We start from the raw sequence: 27,579 nt of genomic DNA on the forward strand, positions 1-27,579 counted from the left end.
CATCCCTGAGGTTATATCTGGCTCGTGTTCGATATAGCCTGAGCTGGAGGAGTGATCTACTTCGTCAACGGCACTCGTGGGGCGATGCGCGCTTGAAATGCCCGGTCATGAAACTAGTCAAGGCGTCAGTGTAGACGGCGGGTATTGTCCGCTCAAAGGCTATTCTGCCATGATAATGACAATCCGCTGTGCAGTATTGTGATCATTAAGGCGATGCCATCTGGCCCCTTCAACCAATATCGGACGGTATGCACCGGTCGAGAGGCAAGGCCCTGCGACAACAGGAACCCCTCACGGCTTTTGAGCATCCCAAATCTGGCGGGCTGCATAAGACTACCATGTTGGAAAACGGTGAACTGGATTTGGGGTAACCAGGGCGGTGATTTGATGATGCAAGGATCTCTCAAGTGCTTTGGCTCGAGAGGCCGCCATGACCAACATGTCATTGCGCGTATTCCCGTCTCCTGCCCTCGTAAATTATGCACCGAGGAGCGGCTGAAGATGAACAGGCTCAACTGTTGCAGGCATGCATGTTATGTTATGCGTGCACACCCTCGACGGCGGTTGTCGCTGGCGGCTGCCAAAGCGCATGTCGATCCTCGAGGCGGGACGATAGACTTTCAACCATCTTGCAGAGAGGTGCTGTGGTTCCATCGAGCGCCGTGGGGAGAATTGCTTTTCACGCAGTGCCGGCCGTGACCCTTGATCGCTAGCCCCCGGACCCACGCTTATGACGTCTTGGCTGGGTGCGGCACATGTCTCTCAAAGAGGAATGGCGCGCCCTCATCGTCACTCTCCGTCACGGCAGTCGTACGATCTTTAGCCGCTAATGTCGACTGGTGCCTCGTCGTCTGGTCGTCATTCCAGAAGCGGAGACGAGGCTCGCCCATCATGGTGCCAATGTAAAGTGTCAGAGACCAGCAACCAAGTGAGAGCGTTTCTTCATTCTTTAACCTTGAGAGACTTTGTAGGAGGCGTTCAGTGCCGTGACCTCCCTCGTTGGCCGCTCATCGTGATATTTTGGTCGTCGCTGCCCGTGTAAGCTGCTGGACGACGCCCTCGAGGAATGAAAGGTCAGCTACCAACCGGACGGAATCCTCCCCGTCGAAGCCCCCCTTGCGGTAATAGACGCACGCATGGAAATCATTTCGGCCCCCTGTTTTTCTTCGTCCGCACGCACTGCTACGTCAGCATCGTTCGAAAGAAGTGCGCGGTTGACAGCTTTCGATGGAGAAGTTGTTGTCTTGGGTAAGTGCGCGCCACCAACATACAGTCACTGCGGAGCCGTTGCTATGATGGATGCTAGACGATGGAGGATGAGGCCAGGACAAGTAATTAGCTGAGGAAGGTCCGGCGTCGTCCTTCCTGCACCTTCCTGTCGTACCCTGACAGCGGATTGTGCTTCCGCACTCCGTGCTTGCGTACCTGCCTCACCAGGTACAGGCGCGCTTTGGATTGGACCAATCACGCCTACCTTGCCTGGAAATGGCAACTCGCTGGCTCACCTGGGTTATTGCAGGTCGCAAAAATAGGTACCAACCTGGCAGGTAGTCGGATCAACCGTCAGCCGTGGCACCTGCCAAACTGTTTAATCGACAGCACGTGCCACAAACTGCCGGACATTCAAGGTTGACAGAAGTGCCTCGCATCAGATCTCCATCGCAAAGGACGACAATAGCAATCCGTCGGCATTACATTACGCGAGGCATTGGCAACCTCGTGCTGAAAGAGGCCAAGACTTTTGCAGGCGTCTACCCTCGAGACCGTGGGCACTTCACCGAGAACCATTTTGCCATGTGAGGGGCCAAGCGAGCCTGCCCCAGGCCTGCTGAAGCAAGTCGCCAATATTCAAACAATGCCTCAGACAATGCATGTCATCTGAATCATCACTTCGTCCCTTTGACGGCATGACTTTGTTCTCGGACATCGACATGCGGGCAGCAACAAGCTTGTGCGACAAGCAAAATCGCACCTCGTGGCGCCTCGCCTCCACATTCGACAAGCAATGGCTGTGTAATTGCCACGCTCATGGTTGGTCCATCTCAACCTCCGTGGACACATTCCCAGCTCGGATGCTGCTTTCGCGAGGTGACCAGTCACTGCATGGACAGGGATATGCTAAGATCGAATTTTAGATTTGGAACACGGACATGATGAGCTGATGTCCCGGGTCACCGTCAGCCTCCACACCACAAGCAACTCTGCCATGCACGACAGGACGACTTCCTGGCGCCCGTTGGCGTCGAGACCGCTGACAGGTGGCTGATTAAAGCACAGGGCATGGTGAATGGCAACCTTTCTCTTGATGACCTCGGTAATCTGCCCGTGCCAAAGACATGTCGAACCATCTCAGTAACTCGCGAATACCAGTGGCTGATACGCATTGTCAGATCACCCTTCCCTTCGAATGGTCACATCTCTTCCGCTTTCTTTAAGGCTTCTACCCCGGATCCACAGTCACGTCGCCGCGGTGCGGATCTGGCATGGTGCTTCTTTGTCGACTTCCAAATCCAGCTTCATCTCCGATCCTGGTTTTGGGACACTAACAGCCTGGGCACTTGTCGCTCGGCCGAGTTCCCCAGATGTTAATTCGCTCTCCTTCTGGCTTCTCGCATCGCGCCCGTCCAAGATGCTGTAACGTTGACGCCCAGGCTGAACAAGTGGTTTCAGCTCCCGGCACCATGGCATTCTGTGGTAAAGATCAACAGTCGGACCAGATCAGCCCACAAGGAATGTTTCCTCGGTTCAAAATCCGCCCGGCCGTCAATCGGGAAAGGTTGGTTGGAAACAGGCTCCTCACCACCACCGCCACAACCATGGGACATGGAGTCTTGGCTCTCCTGAGATGCCGATGATGGTGCTGGCCCTGCAGTTTATGGGCCTATGAGGGGTTTAATTGCTACCGCCCCCTTTTAATCCAAGTGCCGCATGTATTCGTCTGTCTCGTGCGCCATGCTCACCTTGGGTCAGGCTGCACAGGCGCTCAGGTCGTTCAGCTGCAACATCACCCTTTGGTCATCGCGCTCTTATGGGAATTCCACTCATGGTTGAGAACACGACACCACCATTTGACTTACACCGAGCATCGCCCATGGTACCAGCTCGGGTAACTGCCGCTAAGAAGGATGCCAAGCAAATGCCGGGATGTTCGGACCAAGTTGTAACGTGGATACCAGGGTCCAAGGAGCGCGGACGCTTCTTCAGACATGCACCCTGGCGTGGTTGCAGAAGCCTGCCACGCAGTGACCACACTCTCCCCACACCGTTGGGCTCCCTCGGTCCCGACGGGAGCGAGAACCTGCCTTGACTCGGTGTCTGCAAAGCCACGCCAATCACACCTCAACAACCATCCGCTAACGTCGCCCAGAGAGTCAGCTCAGACGAGCCTAGAAAGGAAGAATTGGTGCAATTCACATTGAAGAACGCGGCTCGATGGTTTCATATGAGACTTGACCGAGATGCATATTCTTTTACCGATAACCTCTACATGGTCACTTATCAGCAATCGGAGATCTTGTTTTATGACGGCAGACTCATCAATTGCGCCGTCACCTCTTAACAACATCCCCTTTCGTCATACCGCTTGGCAGCATCTTGTTGACAACTGTAGGTCGGCTCGTTGCATACGTGAATGACGGTCCTCCATGGCAATCAAACTCTCGTATGAAAGCGGTTTTAGTGAGCGGATCGACACTCTCGACAACATTATGGATACAGGTTCGGTATTACGTTCCGTCTAGCCAGCTGGCCGGGTGTTGGCACTACTGTATACCTCACCCCATGGCATCAGGACACCCAAGCGCAGTTTAGCACTCTTTTTTGTCTCGAAAGCCACTAGCTTGTCGGGATCGTGTGGAAATGTGGCACCAGGCAGTCTCAAGGAAAAGCCGACTTGAGAAGGTGGGCTTGTGCTGTGGCTGAGCGCTGACATCATGATCAATCAGACACGAAGGATTTCGGCCTCGCTTCTTTGTTCGAATCAGAGCGTTGGAATCGGTCGTATCCACATTTAGGTCGACAATTAAGGTCCCATTCCGAAGCAGAAGAATGCCGAATTCGCTGCCCGTAATTACAATACGGTGGCAGTACTACGGCCAAGGCACGCATCAACACACAGATTGAGTGAGAATATTGTTCATGTCAAATCGACAATGCGCTCGCGCAGCCCTCGCACTGCGGCCCAAGCTCGAGACTTGTTGCGGGCACTCGCTAGAAAATACTATGTCTGGACTAGATCCCTAAACTAAGCCGGCAATTGCTGGGTAGTGCGGACCTGGAAATAGACGGACCTGCCGCGGGCGGCAAACGTCGATCTTTGGGCCAGGCGCTAGAGCATTTTAACCCGGACTCAACCCTCCGTCAGAGATCACTCAGCAAGGGCATCATGACGAGGCCATGCCGCTCTACAAAACGAGGGGGGTGATGACGCAGTCTCGGTCCCGTTTCAGACAATGATTCGAGATAGCTCCTGGGTCGGCGACAAGATGATCACTATCGTGGCATCATGAAATTACCGAGCATGTGGGCAACCGTCTCCGCGACGTCGCACAACAGCCGGCACAACGGTCTATCGTAGTACCGGGTGCGGATCCCCATGTGCCAGCCGCCGTCCCCCTCAAGCGCGCAGGCCAGCGTCTTTCTGGATTGGTCGATTGGTCGCCGGGCAGTTTCATTGCAATTAGCGGGAGCGCGCTAGGGCTTAACCTTCTGGTGACTCGCCAATAGCCGCAAGCCTTCTAGACGGATTTCCTATTCGGGCAAGACACAGGGAAGCCAGCCCAAAGTTTCGGAGCCTTTTATATCACTCCACCAAGGCTGGAGGGTCGGAAGGACATACGTCGCAAAGGAGTATCTTCCGGCAATCTTGGTTGGCAAGTCCCGTGAGCGAGTTCATGTAAGCAAGCAAGGGGTAAAGCAAGGCAGCGCTGCTTGGGGGAAAGAGGGATTCCATCATGGCTTTGCAGCCCACCCCCACTGGCGGTACCTCTCGGTGTTGCGTTGTATCTTCAGGGCCTCCCTGAAGAGTCCGGGGCTCACCAGGGTTCCTTGGCGATACAACCCTCCCAACCGCTTTCTTCTTCATGCCCGGCTGCTCAGCCTGGTCCCTGCAGAAGAATCCCGTCTGCCGTGTGCGGCATGCCAGCGGAAGACGCAATGCCGCAATGCCCGCAGCCAGGGCAGACCAACAACCGTCTTGACACAGCATTCCAACAAGTCCCGTCATGCCACCCTCCCACGGTGGGAGGATCTCAGGGTCTCGCGATGTCGGGATCAGGGCGATAACAGGATACATGGGCAACTCGGTTCGACTCTTTGACCAACAAGGCTCTCCACTTTGGTTTCCTCAAGCGGGCGTGCTGAGTTCAACTCCGAAAACCCGATATTTGACAGTGCGCCCACGTGCCGAGAACCCTTCTCGAAGGATTACCCAAGAGGCTCAATGAGCCTTGTCAAAGCGTCGGCCCAGTTCGGTGATGACGGAAAATCACTCCGCCCTGCCTTGCCCTGCCCTGCGTAGGACGTGGGTGCAATCCACGTTTAGAGTGCAGCACGGGCTTGGCGAGTCGAAACGAGAGACAAAAGGGGGGATCCTGAGAGCGTATCGAGGCGTATCGAGTCTCGGCCGGAAACAAATCATCATCTTGTCTACCGAACTGTTATCCCAATACGGGTGATTGCCCTAGAACAAGGCTCATCATGACAGCTCTCGACCCATCAACACCCGCCCGCCTCCAGGGGTATGGTGGGTACAGGGACGGAGTTGGGGTCATGAATTGACATCAGCAGCTCGGTCGCTGATTGAAGGGTAAACTGTCGAGCCGTCTCTCCGCCTCATCTTTCGACGCCATGAGCCTAATGGTCTAATCGTGAGGGGAAAAGACAGGGAATGGTCAGGTTGCACCACCGAACATACCGACGCTGTTGGTACCAGGTGTCTCCAGTTGTCTTCCCTTCCAAGCGGGCCTAGAGCGAGCTTGGGGGTCCGTGAGACCGATGATTGTGTGTACCTATTGCCGGGTGGGCGACAGGGGTATCGGAGCTTACAAGGCGTGGCGTCTCAGCCAGCGAATGCGGCATTCGCTCGTCGACGCGAAGTTCGCGACAGGCCACTCCATGCCGCTTTGGGGCAACCCCTCGTACTGGGCTAGCTTGGGGTCGACTACGACACGGTACTTGTCTAATGCAACATTCCTCGAAATAGCATCCCCGAAACAGAGAGATGGGGACCTTCTTGATTCAAGCCTCTAGGTTTGCCCACGATGATGCCCGAGCATCTGGTCTTGATTGTCTGACAGGTTTGGCCGCGCATACCCGCACGGCTGTTCCTTAGTGAGGGGATGACAAACGGACAGTATGGGTAATCATGTTACCAACCAACGACCTGCCGGATGCGAAAGTTCCGCTGCCATGTCGACCAACAACTAACACTAACTGTGTCAGGCTCGGATACATTACTGCAACGGACAGCTTGTATCCGTACTTGGATCCGTTGTCGATGGAGATACATCCGTTGATCGACGGCTGTGCCACTTCTGATCCTGTCATATCCCCAGCCGCAGCCCTGGATCATGTGCTTGGAGTTACAAGGTCCCAGTCGCAACGGTGCCCTAAGTGGGCAAGGCAAGGCAAGGCCTGAGTGAGCCTGGAGGACTGACCTGAAGAACTGACAACGCCCCATGCCATGCCCCGCGCGCATGCGAACATGTGAAAGGGCCAGTCAGTTTTTGTACTCCTTTCTAGATCATTTGTGACAGCCTCAGACCTGGCGCCGGCTCAACCACCCGATCTGGATCCCGATACAAAAGCAACAAGCGACAAGTACCGGCATCCACATGCAGAGATGCCGCCACGGCGTTCAGAGATGACCCCCCAGGGATCCTTCCAGGAGGTGAGCATCTCGCCTCGATCGAATTGCTTGCTTTTTGGTCGAGGAAGCCTACCACTACTACATCCTACTACAACGTAGCACGGGGAGGGCCTGGAACATGCATTGTAGCGATGTTGGAGGTGCTGCTCGGCGAAATGTCGACTAGAGTGCCTGCTAAGTCGGTTTGGCAGGTCACTATCGTATGCACAACCCAACTTTCTGCCTCTTCAGCCTCTGGACCTGGCCAGCTGGCGCAGGTGAGATGCAATATCACACTGACGCGGCCGAGAATCACGCCGTAGAGTGCTGCTTATCCGACCCACCATCGAGTCCGTCTCTACTGCTCGGCACAACAGGATTTCAGTTCAGGGGGTTGAGCAGGGAGAAACTTGGTCAACGACGACGATGGACCTCTTCCTGGGTTGGAAGTTGGGTGTTGTGGTTGATTTCTTTCCAATATCGGTGGGGAGTGCATTGAGATCAGCACACGCAACGGTTCTACCAAGAGTCTTGACGTCGCCGAGGCTCCCGTTCGGGCCGTACGGGTCGTGTTCCGTCTGAACCCTGCAATGCGCGCGCGACTGTCCTGTCCTGTCCTGTGGGCAATCTCTGCACAGCACAGTGCAGAAGAATGCGTCGGACCCAGCTAAACGGCCGAGTCTACGGGCATTCGTTGCAGAAGTGAAACGGTTGCATGGCACATCTTTTGGGAAACGGCCGAGATTCTCGATGGTGGCAATTCTTTAATGCTTGCTGCAGGGGGAGATCGGTGGCGTAACCGCAAACTTTTTTTTCTTCTCACCTTCTTCCCTGGTTAGGTTGTCTTGGACGAGCCATGACTTGTACTGTCAACTTTGATGTTTATGCGCCAGGGAAAGTAACGTGGGTTGATGCTACCAAGCCGGTCACAGTACGGATACCACAATGACAATACAACTGGTCAGCAAGCAGGGAGGAATCAGAAGCCGCGTGTTGTTGATACCCATGCTTCAGGGTAACTCGATCACTAATCAATCAATCCATCATGACATGGGTGGTATGGAGTGCGAGTGCGAGAGGCTGCCCTGTCCCCTGACGGGACGAGTACCCGTCGGGTCTTTGGCCGCTCTGACTGTGACGATGAGTCGGGTCTGGTCTCTTCACTTTGTCTCACACTGAGACAGAATCCCCTACGATTCTTGGCATCCGATGCTGACGTTAACTGGTTGCAGTACGCCCACGCTTGGTTGGGGTCATGTCCACTCCTTATCTCCCACCCGGTAAATCTTTTCCGTCGACTGACAGCCAGCCTAACGCCAGCCTTGGGATACACAAAGTCGAGTCAGGTAATTTGCCCACCTCGGTGGACTTTGTGGCTCCTCCGAGGCGCTTGATTGGCCATCCCGCAGTTAAGGGATCTGAACAGGGGGTGCTCATTAGCCCACGGTGGCTGAGGTGGTCGAGATTTGACGGATCCTTGCCTCTTGGGTAAATTTATTCGGCAGTCGAGCAATCTCGACCCGCTGACAGCCCGTCCCGTACCTTACGGATACCTTGACTGTGACCTCCCGCACACAGACAAGTCGTCATCGTTTGCGTTGGTTCGACGGCGTACGAGGGCAGCTCCACTGGGATTCCCGACGCCAAGCCCTTTGGCGAACTCATGCCGAAAGTCTCACCTTATTGCTATGGGGTGCGATCCATCCTAGGCTCGGCTCATGGTCGCGGCTTCCGGGGGCAAAGGAATGAGGAATGAATGGGATGCGGCGCCGCGCGAAACTGATGACCCGAATGATACATTGCGATGTGACGGCAGCAAAGTCCGCGGTTGAGGTGCCGGGGTCCAACTCTGAAAGCCGGTCGAGATACCCTAAACAAACCTGTCTCGAGATTTTCCCCATGTGCCGAGCGAGCTGCCCTGTCCCGGTGGCTGTTTACTTTTGGGTGCTAATATTGGACCCTGATATTGGAGGATGCGAATTGACAGCGGCATAGTTATACTACAGGTGAGTATAGGTTAAGCCTGCAACCCGGGAGTTGCTTGACTTTAATGCAAGGATTTGTTTCCTCGTCTGGTTTCAATCTTTCATGCTTGGACTATGTTCATTTTACTTGGCACGTCTGGATTTAAAACAACCATGCTTCGGATATACATATCGGGCGAGCATTGTTCGATATGGCCAGGAGGTGTTGCTAATGGTCAAGGGTAGTATATCTGAGAGTCGTCAGATCATACACGCAACAGAGATCTATTATAGAGTAAAGCATAAACTGTGAATTATGGAGTCATATTCAACCCAGAAGGCCTTTGTGTTGCAATGTTTAAATAGAACTGGACATTAACTGGACCTTGACGAAAAAAAATGATGCAACGGCAAGAAGGGATACTCGACTGTTACAGCGCAGGGATACTCAAGTTTGCAGTGCAACTCAAGACTAGAGAATTCAGCATCATCACCACAGAGCAACTAGTAGTGCCTAAAAATCACCTGCAGTCAGATACTGCTTATATGTCGTTCTGGCCCGACGTGGCATATGCCTGGTAGTGTCAGCAACTCAGGGGAAACCACCTCATCCTCATGGTTGATCGTAAGCCCGCAAAACAGACTGCACAGTTGAAGACAGAAACTGGAGAGTAAATGAAAACTCCGTGTGATCATAGCATACCCGACAGTTGGACGCATAATGTTGCCCTGACTGAAACCTGGAGAAGGATGTCGACTTGCATCACGGGTTCGAAACTTGCACCTCTAAGAGAATAGTAAATGTCACCATTGCGGTGTGCACTTGAATAAATTCATCTCAAATTGTTGATGAGGATATATGCGTAGCAGAAGAGATAGGCGATAGTCTGCGTTGGGCAACTTTCACCAACCCTGTCTGTCCACCTCCCGACTCTCTCTAGACTCAGAACAAGAAGGAGACTCAACACAATAAACACTTATCGCCTCTTCACAATATCTCTGCCTTTATTTAAGTCTATAGAACATAACAACACACGGCTTTGATACTTGTTCGCATCCTGCTCCTCGCCCATTGCTCAGGGGCGCTTCCTCCTGGTACACTCTGCGACTCAGCTGCTGGTTGTAGTCACAATCAGACTAGTACAGCAAGTCACCACGCTTTCCTCACACAAGAATATGATGTAGACAAAGCGAGAGTGATATCACAAGAGATACAAAATATAACGTCGCGAGGACAACTTGCACGTGGTGGTTCAAGATAGGTGGGAGACTATCCACTGTGACGAAGTGACCATACCCGAGTATAGCTATGAATGAAGTCAAGAGTGATCTAAAGGAACTATTCGTCTTCATATGTGGTCATAATAGCGGCAGTACTGCTTGTCCTGGGCAACCTGATTGGGGTTTCTTGAAGCCCACGGCGTAATCCTGAAGTTGAGACTTGGGATATTGTCTTTGACAACAGAGAAAGCGAATCGCTATGGAGTGCGAGACTATGCTAAGATAAACTATATAGCTGCTTCTTATAATCTGTAAAAGCTGGCACCGCCAAGAGTTGCCACCTTATCACCGCTCTTATAGACTAAGTATAGGCGCTTGTGATGGTTCTCCTAGCTACCTAGTTATATACCTCAGGTAGAATTGAAGTATATACATAAAAGGACGACTGGGAATGCCTTTGATGTATTACTTGAACATCTTCCAGTGTGACCTAATTGCGACGGGAAGTTGCGCAATGCCTCAGAGGTTGCATCTTAGGTGGATGTAGCGCGTAGGAGTAGAGAAGGCCTGATCAGCACCCTTATTACAGAACTAGATGAAACGCAAAGCGTTGTATGCGCAATAAAGCGATGGAGGGGAGGTAGTGTTCCAACTTGGTGTGTTTCTATGTGTGTTTGCACCAGTGCCCATCTCCTTCAAACTCCGTTATGGCATATTTTGGGCGGATACAACTATGCTATATACCGAATATATGAGACTCTAGAAAGCAAAGTTAAAGCGACTGTATGGAAACTGAACTATAGGCTGTTGGCGTTGAGTAAAAGTGTTGGTGCTTCCGTAACAGTCAACTAGCAGCGCTTCCATTTAACAATAGAAGTCCTCGTATACTTGCCACTATTCGATTACTGAACCACAACCCGTGCCATGTAAGCAGAAATGCCCATATATGGATACCACTGCCACATGCAGCCGTGATATATCGGGATCGTCGTATCCGCGTGTCGCCGGGAGGTCCGGATCTCGGTGGGGCGCACGGAGCATGATTATCGGAGCGGATTTCGGCTTTCGGAACAGGCAAATCCGCTCGAGCGTCATATCCGAATCCGAGCGCCCCCGAATTAACGTCACCAACCGCCCGGACTTTGACAACGACGACGGTGCAGATTCCGGATTACAGCTAGATATTTAATACTCAGCGCCAAGCAAACAGTTATCGATATTATAGTACTGCAGATTCCTCAATATGGATGGTATCACCATGACGTCTCACTTCCAATCTTTATTCCAGCGCATTGCTAGCAATCAACGAGTTGTTGCTACGGCCCTGGCAGCAACCTTTATCGGAGTTCCCGTGCTACGAGTTGCGGTCCTCGACTACCGCGAGTACATCAAGATTGGACCTGGCGGCGTCCCCTACAACGTCTTTGGGTGGCTCATCCAGCTGTGCCTGCGACCCATCACCAAGGAACCGTTTCACACGAGCTGCTATGATGGCGCAAGGGCGATCAAAGAGGCAGGGCCAAATGCCAGCTCGGCGTTTTTGAGTGAAGATGATGTTCCTGTGCGCCGTTCGCCGAGGCCAGAGGTAGGCAGCTGGACGGTTCCTAGTCGTCAGTTGACGGATATGGGGGATGAAGAGGTGAAGAAGGTGAGTATTCCTCAGGACTTTTGATAACACATGAGAGCTAATAATTACACAGAGCTACCATCAATTCCTCGAATCTCTAGTTGCATCCTCACCTTCACAACTAAAGATCGCCCAATCCTTGGCAGAAGGCCGCGGCCCAGCCCTCTTCATTGCCTCAGACGGTCCTCTTCACCCAGTAGCTTGGTGGGCGAGGAAAGAGATTACGCACATGCACGCCAGCGACGGGTCTATGCACCTCAACTTGGCGCCCAAGGACGCCAAGCTGGTGCTGGAGCGAGGCTGGGGACAGCGGCATCCGCTGAGTGGGAGGATGCTGTACACGGGGCTCCTCATGATTTATGCGCCGAGGGGGGAGGAGGAGTTGGAGGTTGTGAAGAGGATCACCAAGGCTAGTATACGGTTTATGCTTGGAGAGGAGGCTTGATGGGTGAGTACCGGGACGTTCTGAATGATGAATGACTGTGGATTGGGTATGTTGGGTCTACTGTATACTGTATATCGATGCTAGGATTCTGTCAGGATTATCGGAGTGATCACTGGCTCCATGAGAGTTATCTTGTATTTGTACTTCTATAACAGACCAAGTCTACTCTGTTAAAATGGCCCGAACCCGCAGCGCAATTGCTCATATTTTCTCTCAGACGGTTAGAGATCAGGCACATCATGAGTTCAGGTGTTTGTGTCAAGGCAAACTTGCAGTTTGAGTTGCGGAAAGGCACTCCGTAAGCATATCAACCAGCTCTAACTAAAACAAAGTCAATTGATGCGTCCAATGCCAAAGAAGAAAAAACTCGGCTTAAACGCAGACCACGTGGGAATTAGCTGGGTTGTGAATCGATAAGGTACCGTGTGCATGATGAGCGCATACTGTGCAGGGGTTGGTCATTCGCCGGATCGGCGGGGCACCAACTGGTTCACGCCGAGAGCAGGCACAAGCATTTCACCATCTACCACGTTAATTCAGCCTCTGGAACGAGTCGTCAAGATGAAGTACGTGCTGGTGAGCGGCGGCGTCATTAGTGGCATTGGGAAAGGTGTGTCTTCTATCTTTGTTATTCCCCTGCTGAGCCCGTCGCATTGCGACTCATCATGAACTTTGCGCCGGAAGATCAGGTTCTTTGAATTATCTCGAATTTTTCACCTCGCTTCTCGTGATATCTCTGACGTGGTGTATCTATAGGCATAATCGGTACGAAAACGCTAGCTCTCTTGGTTCTATCTCCTGGCTGACCCCATTGAGCTTCCTCCTCTGGACTTCTACTCAAGACGGCAGGACTAAAAGTCACGGTATGGAGGCGATGTCCCTGGCAGCGCACGCTCAAGTGCTGATGGAAGAGTTTATAGGCAATCAAGGTATACGGCGATCTTGATCCGAGTTAGTTGGAGTTACTGACCCTCTAGATTGACCCATACCTGAACCAAGGTATGACCCATGACTCAAAATGTAACGAAAATTGCCAACTCACATGGACATAGACGCCGGAACCCTAGGACCACTTGAACATGGCGAGTGTTTTGTTCTCAAAGGTAACTCTTGTCCCTGGCAATCTAAATCGTCAACTTACAAGCTGACTGAACTGCAATGTAGATGGAGGGTATGTTGGCACATGCGACATCATGCGACTCGCCGTCGCCAGCCATTGATCTCATGTGCTGACTAAATTCAGAGAGTCTGATCTCGACTTGGGCAACTACGAGCGCTACCTCGGCCTCAATCTGACAAAAGAGAGCAACATCACCACCGGCAAGATCTACAAGTTGGTCCACCTACCTCCTACCGTTCACACTTCGCACTGACATGGAGCCTTTGTCAAGGGCTGTTCTTGAGCGCGAGCGGAGAGGTGACTACCTAGGGCGAACCGTTCAGGTCGTCCCTCACGTTGTGAGCGAAATCATGGACTGGGTCGAGCGAGTAGCAAAGATCCCGGTTGACGAGAGTGGCGAAGAGCCCGACGTCTGTATTGGTATGCTCTTTTTGGTTCCTGAAACTAGTGCCGCTGCTGACTTGTTTATTAGTGGAACTGGTAAGTTCTTGTGCTTCTGCCACTCGTTGGCCGGCTTTCCTAACTTGTACCTAGGGCGGCACAGTTGGTGACATTGAGAGTATGCCCTTTGTCGAGGCCTTGACCCAGTTTCGACACAAAGTGGGAAGGGGCAACTTTATCAACATCCATGTGTCATATGTGCCCATGTGAGAACTCCGTTGGGTGTTGTCTAGAGCCAGAACTGATAGTGTCTAGTATCCACGGAGAGGAAAAGACCAAGCCGACGCAGCACGCCATCAAGACGATGCGAAGCGCTGGATTAATCCCGGACTTGGTAGTTATTGACACAACTTGCCGAGTCCATGGCTAATCGCTTGTATAGATCGCATGCCGCTGCGAACGTGCCCTCCATCATGCCACAGTCGACAAGATTGCCCGAAGCTGCCAGGTCGAGAACGAGCAGGTCATCACGGTCCGGGATATCGAGTCCATCTACCAAGTCCCCCAGCTTCTCGAGGAACAGGGCCTGCGGGATCGCCTTGCTGAGGGATTGATGCTGGATGAGCTGATTCTCCCCGAGGCTGTGGCCAAGCAAGGATCGGACTTGTGGGCTTTGTGGAAGAAGACGGTTGCTATCAAGCCGGGTCTGGAGCCGGTTGACATTGCCTTGGTTGGCAAGTACACTGCGTTGCCTGATAGTAAGTCTCCCTCTGTTCTCGTTATTAACGGTAGATTTTGGTGATAATTTCTAACCATGAACGTGTTAGGCTACCTTTCTGTGCTCAAGGCCTTGGAGCATTCAGCTATGCGATGCAACCGGAAGCTCAACCTCGTATGGATTGACGCGGACCATCTCGAAGATGCCATGTTGGAGGGGGACTCACCCAAATATCACAAGGCTTGGTCACAGCTTACAGCTGCCGCTGGTGGTGAGTAGCAAGCGTCTCTCTATTCCTTGCTGATTTTTTTGCGAGATTTTTCAGCCAAAACCAAATTCACAGTGTTCTGATTGCTGACTCTCCCTAGTCTTGGTCCCAGGGGGATTTGGAGTTCGATCTAGCGAAGGCCTCATCAAGACGGCACAATGGGCCCGCGAGCACAAGGTCCCATTCTTGGGCATCTGTCTAGGAATGCAGCTGGCGGTCGTGGAAGCGGCGAGAAACCTATGCGGCTACAAGGATGCCACTTCGGAGGAGTTTGACGCAGTTGCCCAGCACCGCGTCGTCATCTTCATGCCCGAATCGTCCAAGGAGGTCATGGGCGGCACGATGCGGCTCGGCGAGAAGAAGACGCTCTTTACCCCCGACAGTAAATGGAGCAAGCTCCGTGCCTTGTACGGTGATGCTGAGACGATGAGCGAGCGGCATAGGCATCGTTATGAGGTGAACCCGGATTACATCGATGAGCTTGAGAAGGCGGGACTTTGCTTCATCGGTAAGGACGAGACGGGAAAGCGCATGGAGGTTGTTGAGATCAAGGACCATCCCTTCTTTGTTGGCGTTCAGGCTCACCCGGAGTTTACTTCTCGAGTTGTTAGCCCTTCGTTGACATATCTTGGTTTTGTTGCTGCTAGCGCGGGGTGTCTTGACGAGATCACCAAGGAGCAGCAGAGCCGACAGTAGGGTGAAGGTGTGGTTTAGTGGTAAAATGGAGTTTACGGATTAGATAGACTGCTGGAAGCTGCGAAGTGTAGAGAGTGTTTAACTACAAATTAGAAACCGTTTGTCTGTTTGGTCAACATGTTGGTTGACAAACAACCATGGTCTATTGATGGTCCTAGATAGGAAAAGAGTCACGTGTGGTTGTCGTCAACTGTCTTGGACAAAGGGTTCACTCAGTTCCAGTTCCATGTGCCAGTTGACCCCTGTCTCTCAGAGTGAACTACTGCAAAAGATACGGTATCAGCTCCGCAGCAATTTCCGCCGTTTACCGACGTGATGATGACAAAACAACAGGGGTCAAGAGGTGTGCTTTTCGAGTATAGGGCTTATCGTGGCAAAGGGCACCTAATGCCACGACTTGCGCGTTACGAACTGATGATAAAAATGGAACTGAGAAAAAAAGGAGAAAGGGCATTCTACGTGTCTTCAGCTGGAATGAACCAATCCGGTCTGAGCATCAAGCCCGGAATGGGAACAGGATTCCCAAGCGAACGGATCGACGGCATGAGAATGTGGGAATTTGTCGAGATTCCCATTGGATTGACGAGTGCTCAAGTGGCTGCGGCTCAAGTGCCGTAGGGTCGATCCCCATCATCTCCCGGCCCGTCCACTGAAAGGGGGCGCTCACGCTCGAGAGTTTCAGCGGGCTCGAACCCCAAGGTTTCAGCGGACAGAAGCTTGGCTTACAGGGCGTGAGATGCTTAGCCTTCCATCCATTCAGCGCTCGGGCCCCACAGCCCGTATTAATTTCTTCCAGAATCTCTGGCTCTTCTCCTTTACCCCCTGCGCCCGCCTCGACGCCTCGCCAACTTTAGACCTTTTTGCATCTCCATTCTTGTCTCTCCCTCTTCTTCTTCTTCACCGTGTCTCTCTCTTCGCGCCTCGTCTTGCACATCTCGGGCCATCACTCCTTCCATCGAACTAGACGAAACTTGCCCTTTCCGGCCCGGAGGACGGTTGTCGTTATCGTTTTGAGTCGTTTCATCTCCGTCCGCGTCCTCCGCTTCCACCCTCGACCCTTGACCGTCCCCCCATCGATAAACATCCATTGCGCCCGATCCATCCTGCTGGCCTTGCAGAGAACGCCTTCGAGATGCAGCAAGACATCATGGCTTGGTTCATGGAGCTGACGGCCTGGGTGGCGCCCTTCTTCATCGTCATGTCGCCCGTCCTGTCCTACAGCGACCAGATCATCTCCATGTACCGGAACAAGACGAGCGTCGGCTTCTCCCTGGATATCCCCCTCATCATGCTCGTCGCGTCCCTGCTGAGGTTGGATATTTCCCTCTCACCCTCGGCGCGACACGTGGCTGACCCGCGCTTCTCGGAATATACAGGATCTTTTACTGGCCCCATGCCCAATACGATACGAGCCTCCTCCTGCAGTCGCTGCTCATGATTATTGTCCAAGTCGTCCTACTCAAGGTTGCGCTCGACTACCGCCCGCCCCCGCCCACCAAGGGCGGAGAGGCCGGTCTCCCCTTTGCCGGCGGGGACGATACTCTATTTGGCTTCCAGCGTCCTTATAACTTTTGGCAGTGGCGATCACCCAGAAGGTTGGTGTCTGCTCCGGGATCCTCGGATGAGTGACGGGGAACTAATTGATAAATAGGTACTGGCATGCCATCATGTACTTCGCCGGTGCCCTCTTCGTTCTCGAGTTGCTCCTCTCTCAGATTCCCGGGCTCTACGGTGCTTACGCAAACGCCATTGGATGTATTGGACTCGGTGTGGAGGCGACGCTTCCCATCCCTCAAATTCTGATCAACTACCGATCCAAGTCGTCAGCTGGCCTGCGACTGTCGGTTCTGGCGGCGTGGATCGGCGGCGACACGATGAAGCTGTTCTGGTTCTTCACGGCGAAGACGGCGATCCCGTGGTCATTCAAGATCTCTGGCATGTTCCAGGCGTCGTGCGACTTCTTCCTCGGGTTCCAGTACCTCTTGTACAACAGCCGCGAGGTGCAGACGGCAGTCAAGGAGCACCCGATGAAGGAGTGGACGACGCGGAGCCACAGCAGGAGCCTCACCCCGACGCGACACGCGGGGCCGTTTATGGAATCGGAGCAGACCGAGTAGGCGCCTCTCCAGGGTCCTAATCAATTATAGACGATGTAATGACATGGTGATGGTAGTTTTGGTGTGCGATACCAAGAGAGAGCTGCGACAGTGACGAGCCGTCAGAACAGCCATCCTTTACGACCACGATAAGGGAGACGAAAGGATGAGGAAGAGATGGAACAAGAGTGAGGTGCTGATGCCGAGTCAAGCATTGGAGGGTTACAAAGACGGCGCTGAGGACGTCGACTTCAGAACAGTCGAGTCGAGCTGATCGGAGCCGGAGTCGAGACGAGATGAGATGACGGAGCCGAGGCGACATCCATCTCGGACCGGCCAGGAATTCATTGTCTTGACTCGGCTGCTCCGGTCAAGTTGAAGCTCCACAATTCGGGGCAATCCTTGAACGATTGCCGGGTCTTGGCTCCATCCTGATCTTGGCTCTCGAGTCTTGGCTCTCGAGTCTTGGCTTGTTTCTGAAACAAGCACCAGTAAAGTGTAACCACCATTAGCACCACCACACGCGACCGCCGTTACTTGTTGTTAGCGGGGTACCTGCCACGAGAAACTAGATATAGACGTTTAGACATTCGCCATCACACACGAAGCGAGACATATAAGTATATAATTAATCACACGCATAATTAATATTTAAATCTGTGCATTCTGTTCCTTTGTCTTGTTGTTGATCTCTGTCCTGACCTGTTCGTGTTTCTTCACAAAGTCACGCACTATCTAAATCTCACCACCTTATGCTAAGAGATTCCCAGCCACCAGACTTTTGTCTCTTGGCTTGACTTGTCTTTGTGAAGCACTCCTAATATAGAGAACTGTCTCTAATGATACTCTCTCATCTCAAGCTGTCTTTCGTTGTCTGATTTCGCTCCTTCCGCCATTTGTTGTCATCATCCCAAAGTGGCCTATGTGGCCCGTGTTCTCGTCCCGCCTCCAGATTCAAACGGACTGAAACAGCCAAAAACAACCTCAATTCTCAATATCGAGTATTTCTTACGTCAACAAGACATAAACAACTACATCCTATAGAGTTTTGTTATTACTTAGAGTTCTGGGCATCTCGTTGCTGGCAAACGGCAGCAAGGCTGCTCTCGCTGTGGCTGTTTGCTTTTTCGAGGCACACCCCGCGTCGCCCAGCAACTAGAACCGCCAGCCGCAACTCGAGACCTTTAACGGTTATCCAGCCTCACAGAAGCCATCGAGTATAGTCTTAAACTCCTTAGGTGAGTATACCATTTTTATTATTTCGTCCCTCTCTTTTACATCGTCCGTGAATCATCTTCGGTTTGCCCTAAGTAGGGCAAGCCTTCATCCACATCCTTTAACCTCGCTCTCATTCACAACACGGGAAACAATAACTCCTTCACAAAACCACACACGCTCATTCATCTTTCAAACAGGCGTTCAGCTCGGGCAGCTCTATTTCGTTTGTTCTATCTACGTCATAGACGTTTGCTCCCATTCATTCTCACTACTCAAGTCGAGTTTCGTTTCTTTGCGTCGCCTCTTTACCTTTTCTTCTCCTTCACACCCCTCGAGATCGTCAACTCGTCAAACACCGCGCGCGTTCTCAACGATCTTATTTCCCTTTGAGGTCAGTATTGTTTTCGCGTTTGAGACTTCGCGATACCCTTTGCTTGCCTCTATCGCGTGTTTCTTATCTCATCTTTTAACACTTCTCTTTCACTCACATCCTTCATCCCGGCCAAAGCTGAGCCTGCGGCTACCATCTCTCAACCATCGCTAACAGCATCATCAGGCAGATCATCATGGCCCCCGCAAACTCCAAGGCAAACTACAAGACCTACGAGGCTCAGGCCCGTATGGTCCGCGCCATCGTCGCAGCGCACCCCGAGGTCAAGTGGAACTACAAGGGTAAGAAGCATACTTCTCTCATATTCTTCTTCACATCCCCAGATCCCCTCATCTCGCGTGAAAAGCCCATTCAGAGGATTGACCCTTTTGTTTTCTCTTGTGCCGCAGAAATTGTCGCCTGCTACGGCTCCGACATGACTGAGCATGCCCTGAACCACCGCTTCCGTCGCGTGCGTGCCCAGGCAAGCATCATCTCCGAAGCCCGCGCCCGCAATCTTGACATCAAGGAACTTTCCACCGACGAGAACATCCTCCCTGCCACCCAGGGAGCCATCGACAAGAACAGTACGGCTTTTCCTCTAGCCCCTGCTCTCATGTCCTTACACCCACATATCTCATCACTCGTATGGCACATCTCACTAACTCGACTTCTTTCTTAGACATTGCCAAGTACTTTGGCCAGTCTACTGCGGATGGCATCCAGTTCCAGTTCCGCACCATCAAGAAGGACGCTGAAGCCCTCCGTCAGACCGCTAACGACGGCGGTGACGTGGCCAACTGCCTCTCCCTCGGTGTCGGCTCAAACCTCGCCCCGGGTACGCCCTCCAAGCCTACTCCGTCTCGAAGCCAGCCCGGCAGCCGTTCCGGCAAGGGAGCCAAGCGCAAGGTCGCCGTCGCCCCCGTCTCGAGCCCTATCAAGCGCTCCCTCTCCGACGACGAGGGCGAGGATGACGAGTTCAACTTTGACGAGATGGACGTTACCCCTTCGAAGCGCGCCAAGACTACCGGACGTGGTCCTGCCCGTGGAACGACGCCCTCCCGCTCTGCTGCCGTCAAGGCCGCCGCTACCATCGCCGAAGCCGCACAGCAGCAGCCCCTGAGCAGCGGGTCGTCCCCCGAAGAGATGCCCGCTCCCGTCGTCGCGCCCATCGCGGCTCCGGTTCTCACTCATCCTCCCCCCAACACCATCCATCCCCAGTCTCTCTTTGGCGACGTTGAGCGCAAGCCCCAGCCTCAGCAGCCCCGCGGCTTCATGACTAACTATGGTTCTGGCATGAGCTTCATGGGTTCTACCACGCCTTGGCCTGAGCTCAACAGCTTCTCCAACAACAACAGCAGCTTCATGAACCACCATGATGATCTGCACTACACGGACTATGACGACGGTGAAGGAGAGATCTAGATCTCTTTCCGTTCATCTGAACCACACTAAATGATCTGAGTGGTGAAATCTGTTTCGCATACTCCTTTCGAGTATCGACAACACGCATCATTCAGATCCATCCACAACAACTGTATTATACAGTAACCCCCAGAGAAAGAACAACAGCCCCGCGTACCGTATTAATTCTTGGCAAAACAAAACACCATGGCTATTTCGACATTTCGCTTTCGGCATCTCAACAAACGATGATGCCCTTTCACTTCTGCGACATGGCCAACTCGCCCCCTTTTCGCAGATACCCAACAAAGGACACACAAAGCAGTCCTTCTTCATTCATTCATCTTCTACGTCTCATTTTTTTTTCTCACGACAACGGTTTATATACCAGGATCTTTCACGAGGTCTACAAAGTGCGAGCGCGGTTCTTTTACTTCTTGGGCGGGTTTATCAACGTCTTCCCCTCACGATCTATCTATGATTGACTGTGGAAGGCCATGGGAATGAAAACTCACGGGGCGTGTATGGGAATTAGCTAGCTAATCAACACCAATCAACACATCGTAAACAATCCGAGTCTTGACGTGACATGACACAATCCTCACAAAGCCACTGGTGTACGACAGACTGTACTTTTTACTGTTTTGCATTACTAGACGTGTAACCTTGTACTACCACCAATCACCAATCAACTAGAAAGGACCTGCCATAGAGCATCCTTCTCCACAAAGTCGTGATGAATCAGGTTAACCAGCCAGTACTCGTCCTTGATGCCGCTCAGGAGCTTCTCGCTGTCCGACCCCCGTCCGTACACCTTGGCCCACTCCCCCCAGATGCCAAACGCCTCCTCGCACCAAGCTCGGAAACTCACCTCCTCGATAATCGTCGGCGTGATGATCTCCTTGCCCGGGAACACACCCCAGGTCACCGCGTTGGTGCTCGGTCCCGCCCCCGAGGACCCGTCCACGTGACCGCCATTGTCCGACGACACAAAGTCTCCCTTTGCGTTGCCGGCGTAGAAGCACACCGAGTCGCATAGCTCTGATGAGTTGAGCTTCTCCTTGAGCACGCTCCATTCAGATGCCGGGATGAAGAACTCAACAAATGACTTCTGGAACACGAAGCCGTTGGGTGGGCCCCAGCCAAATGTGCCATCGCTGGACCGGAGGCCATTGACGGCGGGCTGCGAGGCGACAGTCCACCAGCCCTTTTGGTTAAGCCGCAGGAGATGGGGCTGGATCGTTGAACTCTCTGCGAGCAGCTCCTCCTCGCTCCAGGGAATGGCTGAAAGCTGGCCCTGAATGTGCTTGACGAAGAGGTCGTTGATATCTTGCCGTGTCTTGGGGTGGCCCCAGAGCTTGACTGCCTGCGTGATGGACATGTGGAGGCTTACACCGTAGCCGTCAATCTCACCATAAGCCGGAGAACGGGCGTCACCGAAACGACCGTTGGGGAAGTCATCCCACGTGGCCTCACGGCCTAGAACGCCTTCGCCCTCCGAGATGGCCAGAGTGTTGGCGCGGGTGTTGATGGCTTCGGCTCGCACGCCGGCCTCTTGTCCAGTGGCCTCCCACTCGGGGTGTGTGGCTGGTCGGTCACCCACAATGACTCGGTTGTGAGGATCTGAGCCGACTGATGAGTGTCGCCTCGAGGCCCGAGAACGAGAGTGGCTTCCAGAGCGTAGGTTGGAGCTGCCGTTGACCTGGAGGGCGGGGATGGGAATAGCTTCGTCAACCACAAGCGCTTCCTCATCCTCCGGAGGCTCAGGGATGAGATTTGTTCGCTCGAGGATAAAGGACACGGCCTTTTCAAGATTGAGCGTGTAAAAGTGGAAGCCCTTGGGACCTGGCGTCTTGCTCTTGATATCCTTGACCTTCTCCACGAGCTCACTAACAATATCCACACCGACCATCTTGACCCGTTCATCATCTCCCTTGACGGCATTAAGACGGTCGAGGATATCATCGGGGATCTGGGCGTGGCTTAGTTTCGTTGTGCGCTTGATCATCTGGTAGCTCTGAATCGGCATGAGGCCAGGGATAATAGGCAAGGTCTTGAAGGCACCGCTGGGGTGGTCGCGGAGGGTGTTCTCGAAGTGCTCGTAAGCCTTGATATCGAAGAAAAGCTGGGTCATGATAAAATCGGCGCCGGCTTCAACCTTTTGGACAAGGTAAGGAAGATCATGCTCCAAGCTCTGACCCAGGGGGTGACTCTCTTCTGCGTGTCCCTCGGGGTATGCTGCAACACCGATACAGAAGTAGTCGCCATGGGTCTTGCGGATGTACTTGACCAAGTCAGCCGCCCAATTGAAGTCCTGGCCACCGTCATCCTCTGAGTCGTCTGGGTCGCGATATTCTTCCCTTCGAGGAGGGTCTCCCCGTAGAGCCAGAATGTTCCTGATTCCCAATGCCTTTGCATCCTCCAGCGCCTTGTCGATGAGCTTCCTGCTCATGTTGGTGCATGTCAAGTGCAGACATGTTGTAAGCCCTAGCTCCCTCTGACATAACTCAGCCAGCTCCAGCGACTTCTGAGAGGTGCTGCCGCCGGCGCCCCAAGTTACGTTGACAAAAAGCGGTCGCAGGGCTCGCTCCATACGATGAAGACGATCTCGAAGGTTGGAGAAACCCATGGCGGTCTTGGGAGGGAAGAACTCGAGAGAGAAGTAGCTGCCATCAGCCGGCAGAGCGGCGATGCGGTCCGTGATCCTGTCCATTGCGACGGTAAAAGCTACTGCTATTGTAGACGGCGTCTTTGAGGCTTCGAGTTGGGTATGATGTCGGACGTCGGTGCTGCAGTTGGGCGGATATCGTCGGCGGGGGCCGTTTTGTTCGAGTCAAAGCCTCGACGAAGTTCAAAGGCTAAGATAGGACGGGGATTGAGGAAGGAGGATCCGAACCTCTTTTATCTGAAATCGTCTGGCTTCTCCTCCGACAAGAGCCTCAGTCCAAAGGGGATAACTCGGGAAACAAGAAGGCTGACTTCCTCTGGCTCGGTTTTCATTTGGAGGGGGATGGGATGGGATGGACGAGTTTTGTTTGGCGGGGCATCTCTGATAGCGGGGTTCAGAACTGGAAAGCACGGCCTGGGTTGTCGCTGTCGGCTTTCAGCGTCTGTTCTGGGTTTGGCGCCTGCTCGGGAAAGAGCCATGACGCACCGATTCCCGTCCAGGTTACCAGCGCGGTACCTGGGGCCGGGTATCATGCAGGGCCCATTTGCGCCCATTGGATACTGTGACCCAAGTACCGGCATGGCCCGAGCTCTGATTTTTTGCACTGGACGATCGCGTGGTTGATATCCTCTCGTCCCTTGCTCAGTTCAACTCTACCAGTGTAAGCTCCTACACTGCTCGGCTTCTCCCTCCCATTGATGCCCCCTCGCATCATGCCGACGCTCCAATGCCGTTGCTGCACGGAAGGCTCATGAGCTGCGCTGCGGCTCGGCGCGCTTTGCCGGCTATATCGAACTCTATCCGAAGCGCCACCCGGCCGCGTTTAACGACACTTCAGACGACAACTCTTAGGACAGTCTCGCGACGATGGTACGCTGTCGATCTTACTACCTTGGACGAGAAGTGGCGAAAGAGATGGGAGGAATCCGAAAAGGCTGAGGATGCTGCTCAAGTCAAGGACAAGCACTATGTCCTGCCCATGTTCCCGTACCCCTCCGGGACGCTCCACCTGGGTCACCTGCGTGTATACACCATTGCCGATGTTGTCGCTCGATTTCGAACGTTGAAGGGTGATAAAGTGATGCTACCAATGGGCTGGGATGCTTTCGGTCTTCCTGCTGAGAATGCCGCCCTCGAACGAGGCATTGCTCCGGGAACTTGGACAACAAGCAATATGGCCAAGATGAAGGAGCAATTAGAGCTCATGAATGGAAGCTGGGACTGGGATCGCGTGCGTTTGGTCCGTCATACCGGATAATCAATGTCAGACTGACAATTATTAGGAACTGGCAACTTGCGACCCCAAGTTCTACAAACACACCCAGAAGCTCTTCCTAATGCTATACGAACGAGGACTTGCCTACCAGGCCGAAGCTGAGGTCAATTGGGACCCTGTCGATAAGACTGTGCTGGCGAATGAGCAGGTAGACGCCAATGGCTGCTCATGGAGATCTGGCGCCAAGGTCGAAAAGAGACAACTCAAGCAGTGGTTCTTCCGCATATCCGAATTCCGTGAAGCCCTCCTCGAGGAGTTGGATGCTCTCGCCAAGGAAAACGCTTGGCCGGAAAGAGTTTTGGCTCAGCAGAAGAACTGGTTGGGTAAATCGATGGGCGCTTCTGTCAAGTTCCCCGTGTTGGCCATGGGTCATGATATCCATGCTGCTATCGAAGTCTTTACGACTCGCCCCGATACTCTGTTTGGCGTGCAGTACATAGCTCTTGCAGCTAGCCACCCGATTGTAGCTCAGCTCTCGAAGGCAGACCCTGAGCTACAGGCCTTCCTCGACACTATACCGGGACTGCCCCCAGACTCCAAGGTCGGTTATCTGTTGCCTCATGTGCGGGCTATTAACCCGCTTGCCTACCATGAGGATACTCCGGATGCCACCAAAGTCTCGCTTCCAGTCTACGTGGCGCCCTATGTCTTGGGCGACTACGGCGAGGGTGCTGTTATGGGCGTCCCTGGCCATGACATGCGAGATCATGCCTTCTGGAAAGAGCATCATTATGATCAGCCTGTCCGTCAAGTCCTCTGTGCCTCAGAAGATGAGACGACCACGGCCATGAAGAACGAGCCCTTTGTCGACCATGGAATCATGACAGAGCATAGCGGCTCTTTCAAGGGGAAGCATTCTGTTGCTGCAGGAGAGGAAATCATCAAACTGCTCGAAGGAGCAGAGCTTGCAAAAGCCGTTGAGAAATGGCGTCTGCGAGATTGGCTCATCAGTCGCCAGCGCTACTGGGGCGCGCCAATCCCCATTGTTCACTGTGATTCATGTGGCCCTGTGGCTGTCCCTGACGAGCAGCTCCCTGTGGAACTACCTGAAGTTGACTGGGCTTCGTTCCGCAGCGGAAATCCTTTGGAGGCGACTCCTGAGTTTGTCAACACGACCTGTCCCAAGTGTGACGGCCCTGCTCGGAGGGACACAGACACCATGGACACGTTTGTCGACTCGAGCTGGTACTACGCCCGTTTTGCAGACCCTCACAATGAAGAGCAGCTATTCTCTCCCGAAGCTGGCAAGACTCTTCCCGTTGATACATACATCGGCGGTATTGAGCATGCCATTCTTCATCTGCTGTACGCCCGCTTCATATACAAGTTCCTCGCCTCTACGCCACTTCTCCCCCAGTACTCTGACGAGACGTCCCATACTGCTGAGCCATTCAAGCGTCTGATCACGCAAGGTATGGTCCACGGCAAGACTTATATCGATCCTGCAAATGGTCGCTTCCTCAAACCTGATGAGGTCGACCTGTCAGACCCAGCCCAGCCCAAGGTGGTCTCTTCTGGGCAGCTGGCCACCATATCATATGAGAAGATGTCCAAGTCCAAGCACAACGGTGTAGACCCTGTTGGCTTTATCTCTCAATACGGCGCTGATGCTACCCGAGCACACATGCTTTTCCAGGCACCAGTTGGGGACATCCTCAACTGGGATGAGGCCAAGATCTCAGGTATCACTCGTTGGCTCCAGCGATTACACGATCAGATCGTGTCCATCGCTGCTGAGCCCGTCTCCGACACAGTGTCTCCTCAAGAATACTTGACTGACAAGCACGGACGTCTTGGATCGTTGTCTGCAAAGGAGCTTGCGCAGTGGGATGCTGAGGCAGCCATCTGGCGTGAGGTGCAGCGCACCATTGCTTCGGTCACGGCATCATATGAAGAGGTTTACTCTCTCAACACAATCGTCTCGGATCTTATGATCCTTACCAACAATCTTGTCGAGAATTCAACGGCCAGCCCAATTATTAGACGCGAGGCCGCCCAGGCAATCATCTCCATGATGGCGCCCATAACGCCGGCCTTCGCCGAAGAATGTTGGGCTACCCTTCATCCCTCCGCGACTACCTCCTTGTTCCGCTCAACCACGTTCCCTGTGCCAGACTCTTCTCTGGTTGAGCTCGTACGGCCACGGGTGCAGGAGTGCGCTGTCCAGGTCAATGGCAAGGTGCGTGGAGTGGTAAAGATCCCTCCACCGCCAGCCGATCTCTCTGGCGACGCGCTTCGCGACTGGATGGTGAAGGAGATTCTCGCGACTGACGAGGGAGCCGCGCGCTTCTCCAAGGGACCGTATGACCTAAGATCCGCGAAGAGGGCCATTCCTGTGAGGGGCGGAAAAACCATCAATTTTGTGCTGGGGAAGTAATCCCATCAGCCATGTATTCGTATATTGTGATGACTAGACTACCTAGATGACAATAGATATGAGGAGATACCCGACTCTAAGCATGTGGTGCCTGCGACGTGTGATAGCATCTTGGAGTTTCATATGACCAAGCATTTATAGTTCTCGGTGTTCATATTTTGGCATGGTGATGCTGGGGGTCGAGCTTGACCATGATTCCCCTCTCCGAAGATCGGATGAGGGGTATCATGGTGTTTTGCCCCTGAGTGGGCATGATATGCCTGTCATGGATGTGCTTGAATCTGGAAATGAGGCCAGATTCGCCATCGACGAGTACCTTTTTGGTACCCAAACACAGTTTCGGCAATCTCGCTGCTTTATTCTTGCACTGCCACACTCGAAGCTTCTTAAAACCCCCGTCTCATGGTGGTAAAGAAACTATACGGCCTCTCTCTCGGCCTGGTAATGAACCCCGCAAGACCTTGTGGGATGAAACGGCGACGTTCTTGCTGAATGATTAATCTCCGCCACACGGACTTCAGCGTGCTAGACTTTCGGCTGCTCTCCAAGTTTTCTCCCCCTTTTGATCGTGTATGGAGAGGTTATACGGTTGAGTCTCATGCACTAACAGCTGACCCTCAACCGCATGTGTTGACGAGTTAAGCTCTTTTTCAGCTCATTCGCGATCATTCTTCACCTCTTGCTGCCTCTACGGTGAGTGAATCCTGAGATAACCCCGCTCTTCAACAAACCACAATGGTATTTTCACGATCCGCCGGAACTCTCGAAGACCTCACCCCGGGGCTACACCTTTGTTACACCGACCCCGGACGTAAAGGAAGATATTAATGGCAATGTGTCCTCGATGAAAACGCGGTATATAGGCTAGTGGGAATTCCTCTCT

General features: G+C 53.1%; 6 protein-coding genes across 6 annotated transcripts; 5 read left to right on the forward strand and 1 right to left on the reverse strand.

The window, feature by feature from the left end:
- Positions 1–11,275: 11,275 nt before the first annotated feature.
- On the forward strand, positions 11,276–12,104 carry NCS57_01122100 (uncharacterized protein; the record flags this gene model as incomplete). The annotated part of the gene is made up of 2 exons (XM_053060942.1): positions 11,276–11,680; positions 11,733–12,104. 2 exons carry the CDS (start codon positions 11,276–11,278, stop codon positions 12,102–12,104), a joined length of 777 nt encoding a protein of 258 aa, XP_052909328.1.
- A 561-nt stretch (positions 12,105–12,665) lies between these two features.
- On the forward strand, positions 12,666–15,287 carry NCS57_01122200 (CTP synthase; the record flags this gene model as incomplete). Its single annotated transcript, XM_053060943.1, has 15 exons — positions 12,666–12,714; positions 12,861–12,869; positions 12,921–12,967; positions 13,025–13,033; positions 13,082–13,103; positions 13,157–13,207; positions 13,269–13,275; positions 13,348–13,437; positions 13,496–13,644; positions 13,697–13,704; positions 13,759–13,871; positions 13,921–13,999; positions 14,048–14,363; positions 14,433–14,594; positions 14,692–15,287. 15 exons carry the CDS (start codon positions 12,666–12,668, stop codon positions 15,285–15,287), a joined length of 1,707 nt encoding a protein of 568 aa, XP_052909329.1.
- Positions 15,288–16,419: 1,132 nt separating this feature from the next.
- Positions 16,420–17,536, forward strand: NCS57_01122300 (uncharacterized protein; the record flags this gene model as incomplete). The annotated part of the gene is made up of 4 exons (XM_053060944.1): positions 16,420–16,598; positions 16,664–16,882; positions 16,939–17,400; positions 17,461–17,536. The coding sequence occupies 4 exons, from the start codon at positions 16,420–16,422 to the stop codon at positions 17,534–17,536; spliced, it is 936 nt and encodes a 311-aa protein (XP_052909330.1).
- Positions 17,537–19,167: 1,631 nt separating this feature from the next.
- On the forward strand, positions 19,168–20,396 carry NCS57_01122400 (uncharacterized protein; the record flags this gene model as incomplete). Its single annotated transcript, XM_053060945.1, has 2 exons — positions 19,168–19,558; positions 19,654–20,396. The coding sequence occupies 2 exons, from the start codon at positions 19,168–19,170 to the stop codon at positions 20,394–20,396; spliced, it is 1,134 nt and encodes a 377-aa protein (XP_052909331.1).
- Positions 20,397–21,063: 667 nt separating this feature from the next.
- NCS57_01122500 (Methylenetetrahydrofolate reductase) lies at positions 21,064–23,088 on the reverse strand (the record flags this gene model as incomplete). The annotated part of the gene is made up of 1 exon (XM_053060946.1): positions 21,064–23,088. One exon carries the CDS (start codon positions 23,086–23,088, stop codon positions 21,064–21,066), a length of 2,025 nt encoding a protein of 674 aa, XP_052909332.1.
- Positions 23,089–23,662: 574 nt separating this feature from the next.
- Positions 23,663–26,696, forward strand: NCS57_01122600 (Leucine--tRNA ligase; the record flags this gene model as incomplete). Its single annotated transcript, XM_053060947.1, has 2 exons — positions 23,663–24,274; positions 24,327–26,696. The coding sequence occupies exons 1-2, from the start codon at positions 23,771–23,773 to the stop codon at positions 26,694–26,696; spliced, it is 2,874 nt and encodes a 957-aa protein (XP_052909333.1). The 5' UTR covers positions 23,663–23,770.
- Between the last annotated feature and the right edge of the window lie 883 nt (positions 26,697–27,579).

This window comes from Fusarium keratoplasticum, chromosome 9, assembly GCF_025433545.1.
Source record: "Fusarium keratoplasticum isolate Fu6.1 chromosome 9, whole genome shotgun sequence".
Classification (NCBI taxonomy): Eukaryota; Fungi; Ascomycota; class Sordariomycetes; order Hypocreales; family Nectriaceae; genus Fusarium; species Fusarium keratoplasticum.